This window comes from Astyanax mexicanus, chromosome 11 (genome assembly GCF_023375975.1).
Source record: "Astyanax mexicanus isolate ESR-SI-001 chromosome 11, AstMex3_surface, whole genome shotgun sequence".
NCBI classification, from domain to species: Eukaryota; Metazoa; Chordata; class Actinopteri; order Characiformes; family Acestrorhamphidae; genus Astyanax; species Astyanax mexicanus.
Window position 1 is genome coordinate 50,297,501 of NC_064418.1, and position 13,504 is coordinate 50,311,004.

Consider the following 13,504-nt stretch of genomic DNA (forward strand, 5'->3'; position numbering starts at 1 on the left):
TCTGCAGCATTCATTTTCACCATTATATTTATATAATTCAATATACTGATATAAATATTGACAATAATAATAAATACTAATACAGTATTACTGTATGTTTATTGGGAAAACTGTGCTGTAATCAAAAAGAGGCTGTATCTAATTCCCTATTGAATTTATTAAGCGTTAAATACAGCAGAATATAATTTTATATTTATATTTGTATAACGTATTTGCATTACATTTATATTTTAGATTTAAAATAAATATTTTAAGAAATGAAGGTCAGTCAATCCGAAAATAATTATTTCAAGAACTTGAAAGTATCCTTAAGTGCACCATCAAAAACATAGTAATGATGGAACTGGCACTCATCAGGACCGTCCCAGGAAAGGAAGAGCAGAAGTTCGCTCTGTTGTACAGGATAAATTCATCAGAGTATTTTGGTTTGTTTAACACTGTTTTTAAGTTACTACATGATTCCTTATGTGTTTCTTCATAATCTGATAGATCACTTCACTATTCATTTACTATTAATAATAAAAAGACAAAAAGAAAAACACTGTATGAGAAAATGTGTCCAAACTTTTGACTGGTACCTTATAACAGATGAAAAACCCTAAATCACAAGCCATGAGGTTAACATAAACATAAAATAATGTCCAAATATCAATCAAAGGATTCAAACATCAACATAATGTCATACAGTGTACAGATTAATGTTACTGTATTAATGCATAATCTTAATGTCAGATACTGAGATCAAATGCTGTAAAATATGATACTGTATAGTACAATTAGCTTTGTTTTTCATTAGGAAAGAAAATCAAAAATCAAAAATCAAAAAATAGAATATATTTCATATTGAATTGTTTGTGTTCTATTATCACGCCCAACCCTCTTACACACAACTCTACACAACTCTACACACAACTCTACACAACTCTACACAACTCTACACAACTCTACACACAACTCTACACAACTCTACACAACTCTACACAACTCTACACACAACTCTACACAACTCTACACAACTCTACACAACGCTACACACCTTTTAGTTTTGGAGTCCAAATATCAACCTTTTACACCTGTTACACAGTGGAATATTTAATACATATTGTTTAATATGTTTTCAATCTAAGTGTAAGTTTAGGTTTGTTTAATGCTGGTTCTGATATTTATATATATATATATACAGTATATATATATCTTAGTTGTGTGTGTGTGCGCGGTTTTGAATGTGCAGCGGTTGTTCGCGTGACCTTGTTTTGCATAGCGGCAAATGTGCGAAGGCCATTCTCTCACTCGCTTTCTCACACTTCTCTCTCTCTCTCTCTCTCTCTCTCTCTCTCTTTCGCTCTCTCGCTCTTATTCTTGATTAAAAATGCAAACAGCATGCGGGTATAAATTCTGCTTTACAGCCAGGACCATATGCTCAGATGGAGCCGGTTGCCAAATCTTGGATAAGGCTACTAAAGGCAGTTTGCAGCGCTCTGCCTTATTTATTTATTTATTTATTTTATTTTATTTATTCATTCATTTATTTAATTATTTACGCATTAACTCTTTCTCTTCCTTTCCTTTCAGTAACTGAGAGAAAAGGCCACGCTCTGTCCATCCTGAAGGACTGCAGACTGGATGAATATGACGGGTACGTGTTAATACATCACTGTACATGCAGAGTACACAGATCAACCATAACATTATGACCAATGTGCAGGTGAATTATGGGAGTTGTAGTGAGAGCTGATAATAGTGGGTGCAGGTGAATTATGGGAGTTGTAGTGAGGGGCTGATAATAGTGGGTGCAGGTGAATTATGGGAGTTGTAGTGAGGGCTGATTGATAGTGGGTGCAGGTGAATTATGGGAGTTGTAGTGAGGGCTGATAATAGTGGGTGCAGGTGAATTATGGGAGTTGTAGTGAGGGCTGATAATAGTGGGTGCAGGTGAATTATGGGAGTTGTAGTGAGGGTTGATAATAGTGGGTGCAGGTGAATTATGGGAGTTGTAGTGAGAGCTGATAATAGTGGGTGCAGGTGAATTATGGGAGTTGTAGTGAGGGTCTGATTGATAGTGGGTGCAGGTGAATTATGGGAGTTGTAGTGAGGGCTGAAAGTAACATGTCTATTGACCGTTAAGCTATATAGGTCAGCTCAGTTGTAGTTCATTGGTTTGAGGGAGAGAGAGATAATGCGACCCCAGTAGAGCAGTGTTTTCCTGAGTGAGTGATAGTGATAATGCTGTGATTAGAGTGTGTGTGTGTGTGTGTGTGTGTGTGTGTGTGTGTGTTAGATTGGGATGCTCTGGGCCTCTGTGGCAGGTGGCTCTTTAATTACCTGTTCTGGAAACAGTGATGGAGTGCCGCATGTCCTGCTCACTCACACACTCATACACACCTTCACACACACACACACACACACACACACACTCTTCATAATCTAGCACTGCACTTCGTTAGCTTCTCTAGGCTATCGCTTCTATCGCTTCAGCATCCACAGCCATCAGATCACCACCATCATTTAGGCTCAAGGATGTGTGTGTCTGTGTGTGTGTGTGTGTGTGTGTGTGTGTGAGTGTTTGTGTGTGTGTGTTTGGATGGGGTTTGCTTAGTCTGGCGCCCTGCTTTTTGATTAAAATCCCAGCGTGGCGTTTGGGTTGGAGACAGAGGGAATAGGATGAGCAAATGTTCTGGAATGATCTGCTGTGTTGTGTAGAGTTGTGTAGAGTTGTGTAGAGTTGTGTAGAGTTGTGTAGAGTTGTGTAGTGTTGTGTAGAGTTGTGTAGAGTTGTGTAGAGTTGTGTAGTATTGTGTAGAGTTGTGTAGAGTTGTGTAGAGTTGTGTAGTGTTGTGTAGAGTTGTGTAGTGTTGTGTAGAGTTGTGTAGTATTGTGTAGAGTTGTGTAGAGTTGTGTAGTATTGTGTAGAGTTGTGTAGAGTTGTGTAGTGTTGTGTAGTGTTGTGTAGTGTTGTGTAGAGTTGTGTAGAGTTGTGTAGAGTTGTGTAGTGTTGTGTAGAGTTGTGTAGAGTTGTGTAGAGTTGTGTAGTGTTGTGTAGAGTTGTGTAGTGTTGTGTAGTGTTGTGTAGTGTTGTGTAGAGTTGTGTAGTGTTGTGTAGAGTTGTGTAGAGTTGTGTAGTGTTGTGTAGAGTTGTGTAGAGTTGTGTAGTGTTGTGTAGAGTTGTGTAGTGTTGTGTAGAGTTGTGTAGTATTGTGTAGAGTTGTGTAGAGTTGTGTAGTATTGTGTAGAGTTGTGTAGAGTTGTGTAGTGTTGTGTAGAGTTGTGTAGTGTTGTGTAGTGTGGTGTAGAGTTGTGTAGTGTTGTGTAGTGTTGTGTAGAGTTGTGTAGAGTTGTGTAGAGTTGTGTAGTGTTGTGTAGTGTTGTGTAGAGTTGTGTAGTGTTGTGTAGTGTGGTGTAGAGTTGTGTAGTGTTGTGTAGAGTTGTGTAGAGTTGTGTAGTGTTGTGTAGTGTGGTGTAGAGTTGTGTAGAGTTGTGTAGAGGAGCTAATGATGGCGGGAGGTGGATGTTCTGTGCATGAGTGTCCTAATACTTATGAAGCATTGACTGACTGTACAAAATGTAAAATATTTCTCCACTATTCTCCACCAAACACCGTCATTCCTAATATATCTACTCAAATGCATTAATATTCAGTAAACATATTCAATTCATCCACCAAACTCAATGATTCCTCAATAGATTCCAACGTTTTTCATAAAATTTCTGGTCAATTAGCATCATTTTACACCAATTATCATCATTCTTCAATGCAAATCAAATTTCTTACCAAATTCTACAATGCTTTACCAAATCCCAACTTTTTTCTGACAAATACCATTACAGATACCCAATGCTCCAATAAAAACAAACCTTTTCTAAAAAAGCAACATTAACCAACATTCTTCACCAATTATTATAATTTTTGCAAAATGTCAAAATATCCTGTCAAATACTGTACTTTTACACAAAGCACCATCATCCCTCGGTGTATACCAAACTTTATAATTCTTTACCAAATCCCAACATTTCTAGACAAAATCCTCACTGTCGTTCTCTGGCACATGCCAATATTCTTCAGCAAACACCATCATTCACCAACAATCACCATCATTCACCTCCGAACCTTATAATTCTGCAAACTAAATGCCATCCTTCTTGACCAATAAACACCATTATTCTTCACCATTAAACACCATTACATTCTCTGCCAATTAATACCATCATTCTCAACCAACAAACACCATCATTCCCTAAATAACTCAATCTCAGTCATTCTACAGTAAACGTCATTATTTTCCGCCCAAACACCAGCATTCACCAACAAACACCATTATTCACCACCAATAAACACTATTATTCTGTACCACAAACACCATCATTCTCTACTAGTAAACACCATCATTCTCCATCAACAAACACTATAATTTCCCACCAAAAACCATCATCCTTCATCAAACACCACAATTCTCCCCCAAACACTAGGCCTCAGTGTTGAAGGCTGTAAGAGCAAGTTACCTTCATTCTGTGTTGCTGTGCTGTTTTACCTCAGGGTTTTACTGTCAGGGTTGGCAATTTTATTTAATATATTTTTTGTGTTTAAAGCTGTGAAAGCTAAATTCTTGAAATCCACAATACTTGAATCTACAAGTTGACTAAATTAAGAGTTCGTTTTTTGAATGAAATGGTGTGAAAGTAAAATGATGACGTGAACAATTAGTTTGTTTTTTTCAGTGTGGAGAAGGTCGGGTTGTTGTGTAGGTCACAGGCGTTGCTTGTTTGTTTTAACTGGTGGGCTTGTTGTTGCTGGTGGGTTTACTGGTGTGTGTCCAGTGTTTGTGTGTTCTGGGCTTAAGGTAGGTCTCCAGCAGCTCTGGCCTTGGCTGCCACTTGAGCTGAGGGACAGATGGGGAACAGGTGAGGGAGGGGCCGGCTCGTGATCCTCCACTTCGCGAGCGATTACCTCCTGTTCTTCCTCTTCCTCCTCTTCCTCAGGACGTTCAGAGAGCAGGAATCCTGCTGGAATTTTCCAAACCCTCTCCGATATTCCATAGAGAGTTAACCCCTTTAGTTATGTGCGTTCCCACAGCTTCATAAACCCTAAAACTGAGCCCTGTGGGACGCCAAAAAAGGTGCTAAACTAAACAAATGCAGAATTTTAAAAAGAGAAACTCTATGGATTTGATGATCTCCACCTCACCTCATACCCAACTCACCAACTCATGCCATCCAGTATTGGATGGAGCTCCATTATTCCCAGTTCTTCCACTACTCCACTGCTCAATACTGGGGGTTTAAACCCTTCTATAGCCCATGCCTGCCATAAGGCATGGAGAAAATAGCTTAATTTTTACTGAACTTATTGTTATAGAGAGTCTTATTCTATTGGCAATACTTCTAATCTACTATACAACTATACAAACTGAATGTGTGTGCAATGTGCAAATCTGTCTCAGCAATTGCTGCAACTTATTATTAAAAATTAGTATCTAACAGAAACTAACAGAAAACTAAACTTATACAGAATTACATGGGGTTTAGTATGTAAAAGGTGCAGATTAAACTAGTATGTATCATTTTGATATCATGGAGTGTTTGCTATACTATTGTATATATACAAAATATTCTAAAAAGTACTCATTTTTTGCTTTAGAAAGTAGAAAGCTCCAAAGCTGTTTGTTATATCATTCATTTGTTGGAGTAACTGTCTCTAATGTTGAGGAAAGATTTTCTACTGTTTGTTTTGGAGCATTGCTGTGCATTATTATATTATGTGCTCCAGAAAGCCCTATTCTATTGGCAGTTCTTCTTTTTTACTATACAAAGAACTATAAAAGCTGTGTGTGCATTTACTTAAAGTAGCTGAAAAAAAACATTCATTAGAAAAGTTATTAAGTTTTTGATATTGGAAAATGGATTAGACTTACACAGCATCCATAATGATTATGATTGTACTCCATCTCCAGATCAGTTTATTCCTCATTCACTAAACCTGATTTTGTGGAGATTTGTAAAAATGCTGCTCGAGCAGTTCTATCAAAATGTAATTTTCTGCTTCACGACAAATCACTGCTTAAGTCTCAGTAAGGATAGCTAAGCTACTTAAGCGGGAGTGAAGAAAAACCCAAGAGTTTTTACTATTCTTACAAAACAGGATAATCTAATGCTGGAAATCAGTCATTCAAACCGTTGTGTAGAATCTGCTGGTTCTTATCTTGGAGGTTTTGGGTTTAAACTCTTCCCACTGCTCCAGAACTGGGAAGGAACCCAATTTACTTTGATTGTGCCTGAGCTTTAGCCTGTTTTAGGCTTTTCATGGCCAAGAAATGGTCATTTAATAAAAATGGTGTTTTATTAAAGACAGAGTAAAAACTGGAAGTGTCATCAACACTTTCCTAAAGCCTTTGGGAAAAAGTGGAGAACCTTTTGGCTCAGGCTTTTTCAGTAATGCATTGCATGCATATTGTTATCTCCAATGTTTTACGCCAATTTCTTGCATTCTCCATTTAACTCAACTCAACAAGCTAAACCAAATCATTTCCGGGCAAACCCCACTGTTCTCCACCAAACTCCTGTATTCCCCACCAGACTCTAACATTCTCAACAAATCTCTGGTATTGTACACCAAACTTCTGTATTCTTCACCAGACTACAAACTCCAGTATTCTACACCAGGCTCCAACTTTGTCCACCAATCGTCAACATTCTCCACCAAACTCTTTTAATGTTCCAGAATCCAATATTCTCCACCAAACTCCAACATTCTCCTCCAAAATTCTGTATTGTTCCAGATTCCAACGTTCTCCATCAAACTCCAACATTCTACACCGAACTCCTATATTGTTCCAGATTCCAGCATTTTTCACCAAACTTCAACATTCTACACCAAAGTCCAACATTTTAGCAGAACCCAGCATTGTCCATCATCATTCTCCACCAAACACCATCAATCTCCACCAAACCCCAACATTCTCCACCAATCTCCACCATTCTTTATCAAATTATTTCTAGTTATATCCTACATCCATTACACCAAACTTCTCTGGTGAACATCTGAATTTGCCAACAACTCAAGATCATTTCACATGGCAGCTTTGACAATGGATCCTACCTGATCTGTAAATATAAAGATCTGGAATAAGATCCGGCCTCCTTCTGCAGTCAATACCAACACACTTTAAATAAACAGTGTAGAGAGTGTTTGAGTTGTGGAGGAGAAGTGCAGGAAGTGCAGCGGGTTTATGGATATTCAGATATCCGAGGTGTTTTAATAAAGACGGGGTAAAAACAGCCAGTCTCATCAACACGTCGCTGAAGGCTTCGGATAAAAGCGGAGAACTATCTCTTATTGTCTTTCTGTTGGAGAGGAACTGATGTAGCGCTCCGCAGACAGCAACACTTTCCTCCACCCTCCCCCACACACACCCACACACACTCTCGCACACACTCTCGCACACAGTCGCGCAAACACTCTCGCACACACACTCGCGCACAAGCCACATTATCTCCCGTCTCTGTACTTGCTTAATTAACCTCGGAAGAATTAAGTTTGAAAAGGTAATATCACACATTTTTCATTAATAGATCATAACTCATTAATTACTTCAGTAATCTAACTGTTCCAGCCCTTTTAATGGAACTGTGCTATTTTGGACACATTTCTCGCAAGGTCGCTGAGTGTGAAGTGCACACACACTTATACACACACACACACACACACACTGTAGCTGTCTATGTAATTGCATGTGTGTATTAGTGTGTGTGTTTTAGTGTGTGTGTGTGTTTGTGTGGCACAATAGGCAGGTTAAGAAGGTGTCACTGCTGCTATGACTGCACGCATTGTTCTCACACATTAATGGTAATTAGCGGCACCTCGTACCGAAACGCCGTGTTTTTAGCGTAGCTTTTTCTGCCAGTGCCCTCCAGCCACGAGCAACAGGGCGGCGGGGGGCTTCACAGGCCGAGCGCCGGGGTCTCCAGCTGATATCCACCTGCAGAACTGCCAGACTTCAGACACAAAACACCTAATTGATAGCTTTCACACACTTGTTTAGCTGTGTGAGACTCGGTATCAGCTCTAAACATTGTTAGCGACGTTAGCCGCTACTTAACTTTCTATGGAACGTCATTAAAAATCAATGGAAGAAGGTTTTTCCACGTTTTTCCAAGCAATTGTTTGCCACTTTTGTTGGTACATGACTTGTGAAAGTTTAATTATGCTAAAAATAACTAAAAATAATAACTAATAACAGACATTAAAGGCCTTGTTTTAGCGTTCTAACCATGCAGTTTGATTTAGGATGTGTCTGTATGCCTTTGCTATTGTAACGACAGGAAAAGTAATCATTGCGCAGCTCGAAACGAAGATTTCTAATTTGTACTCAGTTACCCTACTCATTAGGACTCCGCCTATCACTAGTGATGCTCCAACACCAGAAGGGTTTAGAAGACCAGCACACGCCTCCTCCAATACATGTGAAGTCAGACTCCGCCCCTTTTTGAACTCTTTTGCCGAGTAGCATCACAGCGCTAACGCTCGGAGGAAAGATACATCAGCTCACAGACGCAGCCTTGTGCCGATCCACATCACCCTAGGAGTGATGAGGGGAAAGAGAGAGCGCCATCTACTGTACTGTACCCACCCAGAGAGAGAGCAAGACCAACTGTGTGTGCTTTCTCAGGGCTCCAGCAGTTGATGGCTTGAAGCTGCATGAACAGGATTCGAACCGGCGATCCCCTGATTATAGTGACAGCCCCACTAATTCTTTTAATTAATCATGGTTGTGTAAAATTTTGGGCGTAACGTGAAATAATATAAACCAATCAGAGTGTCACTTGCTCATCATTCTCTTTAAGAGCAGAACCAGGTGAGCTCTGTCTTTGGAGGATTGCTATTTTAACGGTGCAGCTACCTGGACGTGTTCAACAAACTCTTCTCAGCAGAGGAAACTGAGCTGCTGGTTGACGCTGTGAAGGAGCTCCAGCAGCTCATTTACGGAAACAGCAATGTTATTTTATTTACTATTCTGTTTATTGTTGATGTAAAAGTTGGGTTTGTGAACTGCTGCATTGTCGAGATAGCGATGAACATCTGACTGTTGGCGTCTGTCTAGGTTGTATTCAGTCAGTGGAGCTCCTGTGTTTTCTGTTACCAAGATAAACAAGCAAAACTCCAGAAATGTACCTGAACACACCTCATTTCCAGAACACCACGCCCATCAGTGTAGATGTATTCAGAAGATCTGCTGCTGCTTAAACCAGACAGGAGGAAGGAGTGAAAATATAGTGTTGGTGGGGTGTAAGATAGCGATGATCATCACAATGTAGGACAGTAGAAGTACTGTAGGTGTGTCCGAACGTTTACTCAGATTACACTCATTCAGATCAAAGTGGTTCTACAGCTTTTGATTTTGCTGTGGTTTTACACCTTCAGATAAAGCACAAGAAGTTCTTTTAGGCAGGTGCTGAGTGTTTCAGAGGGAAAACACCCCCTCTACACACACACACACACACACACACTCACACACACTTAAACTAGCAGGGTGTTCTGTTTACATTCGGTCACCTATTTTCTGAAAGAGGGCAATTTAAAGCAGAATTCTCAAATCCAGTCAAAGAAAAACACATTAATTCTGCTTATTATTACAGTTCCAGTCAAAATCTCTTCTCATTCAATGTGTTTTGTTTCTTTTTATCAATTTTATTTATTTATTTATTTACATAATTTGTGCGTTCTAAGGCTGATGAGTGCCAGTTTCATCATTATAATGTTTTTGACGTTTTTTGCGGTGACTGCACTTTTGAAATTCTTCATTTCAGATCAACTGAAATTCATTTATCTTCATTAAAGTATTTTTCCTTACTTAGTTTCATACTTTACTATCTTTTCTAGATCTTCAAACTTTAAAACGGGTCAATTTGACCCAAAACTTAACAGGAGGATTAATACTTACAGCCTGACTCCACCCACTCACCTGCTGGATTTAAGACCTAAAGCTGCCCATTGTAAAATATGAAACATATCTGATTTGTTTAAAATAAATAATTTAATATAATAAGTATTATATTTTTTTTCTACTGGGTGTATCTTACACTCAGTATTGTTCAAAATTCCAGAATTGAAACATAATATTGCAAGTTTTAGTTTTAAAATTAAGTATTAAACCTTAAATCCAGCAGGTGAGTGGGTGGAGTCAGGCTGTAAGTATTAATCCTCCTGTTAATTTCTGGGTCAAATTGACCCGTTTTAAAGATTGAAGATCTAGGAAAAATAGTTAAAAGTGTTTTTTTTTTTTTTGGATTTGAGATAAAGGGAATGTTGCAAAAATTAGACGTGTTTTCAGGCTATTCCTGTAATAAACCATCTTCAAAATTCCAGAATTAAAACATAATATTGCAATTTAGTTTTAGTTTTACTTTTAGTTTTACTTTTAGTTTTAGTTTTAATTTTAGATGAACCATTTATTATATTATATTATATGTTGATTACACTAATTAAGGCATGCAGAAGTTTAATACTGAAAAAAAAATACTTTTAACTATTGTTCCTAGATCTTCAAACTTTAAAACGGGTCAATTTCAGACTCCACCCACTCACCTGCTGGATTTAAGTTCTAACGTTTCCTCTGCTGGAGGTGAATCCTGAACCTAAATCCGTGTTGGAGACGGGAGGTTGGGTTAAAAAGGCATTTCTGAAATAAGCGTAATCTGCTTTGCTGGGCTCTGCTCATTTATTAGTAATGTGCTTAAAAGCAGATTAACAGGCTCAGCCATTCTTAATGATTGATTTTTTCTGCAGAGATGTGACACTTTTTTATCCGGCAGAAAAAAGGATGTTTCCCAATTAAAACGCTCGTCTCCCTCAGAGCCTAATCCGCACTTCAGTACAGGCAGAACGGGAATTATCACTCCCATTAATTGAAATGAATTCCTCTAATAAAGCCAGGCTCGCATGACTGCTATAATCATAATTATGTCACGACTTTTCTTCATTTACAATAATACATTAATGAAATAGTGATAAAATTATATATTATTAAATTATTAAAGGCTTTTGTATTTATTTCATAGTCTTTCCTCTTTGAATTTGTTCAGCAGCGTCAGCAGGCCCACATTTTAAACATCAAAAATTTAAGCTGGAAAGCTGATGTAGGAATCTGGCAACCCTGGTATTTAGACCTCTGCTATATGCAAGCTGTGCTACCTTATCAAACTAAGCTACTTTAGTGTATATTTAAAGGTAAAAATACACAAAAACACCATATTAGAACATTCTCCCAGCTATTTCAGTCACTATATCAGAGTAAATAGAGGTTATTATAATCAGTTTTTATTTTTGTAACTCTTTAGCAAATATTGACAGTGAGCTTATGTTCAATTTAAAACATATTTATGTTAAAAAACACATAAAAATAAACACCAGCAGACATTTCGAAATTATATAATACCATATTCCTGCTGTAGAACATATAATTAGCATGTAACTATCATATTATGTAACAATCAGACCAAACTATTCTAAACTTAGGGTCTAATTACCATTTAAACACTATAATTTTACATCACTGATAAAAGCTGATAAAATCTTTATGAACAATTTGAGTAAAAAATAAACCAAAACTTGATTTTTTGGCTTGTTATTGCTACTGCACCTGCGCAGATCTAAACAGCAAGTGGGGTGTCTTCACCTGTATGCTTACTCAACTCCAATCTCTTAACAAGCAGCAATCTGATTGGCTCTTTTTTTTTTTAAAAAAAGGTGGGGCTTTATGACTTCATCCATAAACAGACGACAATGTTAACATTATGAGAAATCACGTTCATACAGCGGTCAGAGGCCTGTCTCATTAATAACGTCTCTGCTATATATCTACAAAACATTGTGGTTAAAATTCAGTGGATATATTTCTCCTGTAAATCACAGTAATGACACTTTTGTAGATTGCTAATAGTATATTTTTCATTATACCACAGTTACTTCTGATCGTGCAATGTGATTGGGTGAGAGGCGTTCTATGAGTGCCGTTATCAGCCGGTAATGCACTGTAACCGAAGCTGTCCATGTATTACTGTATTACTCTGCCACACACAGGTAACCTAGCAACGATGCAGCGCTTACAAGCCAAACTGCGCAGCTACAAACAAACAGAGCAGTAATGGAACTATTTTAACTGGTGGAGTTTTTATAACCAAACAGATCATATTTTCTCCTCTTTAACTCTTTAAAATCTTTCAATAAATGATGATAATGGAACTGTGGTATAATACACTCGAGGTTCATGCTATAACGTGTAATATGACCGCGGCACAGCAGTGCCAATATTACACATTATAGCTCGAACCTCGAGTGTATTATTGCTTAATTATTACCGATTCTTAACTATTCCTAACTGCATTAATCTGATTAGCACCTGATTGTCTTCCTTGTGTATCAGTGTTTCAAATTAAAAGTCCTCTGCAGAGTTTTGTAATTGCGTTTTTATAATGTTTCATAACATTTGGAAGCAGAGAATGTTCAGAATGTGATGGAAACACTGTTATACACATATATAATCTTTATTTACTCAATGCAATGTTTATATATAAGGACCTGGCTGCTCTTACATGTATTTCTTCTCTCTCTCTCTCTCTCTCTCTCTCAGTGTGGTGTGTGTAGGTGGAGATGGGTCTGTAGCTGAAGTGGCTCATGGTTTGCTGCTCCGGGCCCAGATGGATGCTGGGAGGGACACAGACTCCATTTTCATGCCTGTCCAAGCAGCACTTCCTCTGGGTGTAATCCCAGCAGGTGAGGGGTCTGGGTGGTGGCCTTATGAATCTCCAGCAGCTGTTCACACACACACACACACACTTTGCCACGCTCTGAGATGTGTGTGTGTATCCGTATCTCTCGCTCTTCCTTTACAGGGGCAGTCCTGATGAGTGCCAGTTTCACCATTATAACATTTTTGATGGTATTTGCACTGACTGCACTTGCTTCTCATAATCTGGATTCGAACATTACTCAAATATTCACTATTCACTGTATACCTGTAACTCTACCTCTTCACTACTTTACTTTAACTGATGCTCTCAAACTTTAACATTAAGAGACAAGAAATTCAAGTAATTAACTCTTGATGAGTTCAGCACAGCTGTTAACTGAAAGACTGAATTCCAGGAGACTCTACCTCATAAAACTGACTGAGAAAATCCAGCAGAGATGTTCAAAACTGATCATCTAAACAAGAGGAGCTTGGATGACTTTAAGATTTATCTACAATGCTACTATTTTTGACAAAAAAAAAAAAAACATTTGACACTTATTTATTTACAAAATGACATAAAAAATACATTTTAGAAAATGTAGAAAATGTAGAAAATGTGTAAAGCTGATCATCTAAGCAAGAGGAGCTACTTTGAAGAATCTAAAATACAAAACATATTCTGGTTTGTTTAACACTTTTTGGTTTACTAAATAATTTTCTATAAAGGTGTGTGTCCTGTTATATGTGGCGTAAAACTAACACACAGTTTCAGAAAAACAACA

General features: G+C 37.9%; 1 protein-coding gene across 2 annotated transcripts in view; it reads left to right on the forward strand.

Annotated features, from left to right (window-relative positions):
- The window catches only part of cerkl (ceramide kinase-like), a 91,901-nt gene that overhangs the window by 48,273 nt on the left and 30,124 nt on the right, over positions 1-13,504 (forward strand). For both annotated transcript variants that reach the window (XM_022664375.2, XM_022664374.2), the window contains exons 4-5: positions 1,573-1,636; positions 12,621-12,763. In XM_022664375.2, coding sequence (XP_022520096.2) covers positions 1,573-1,636; positions 12,621-12,763 — 207 coding nt within the window. The remainder of the gene's footprint in view (positions 1-1,572; positions 1,637-12,620; positions 12,764-13,504) is intronic.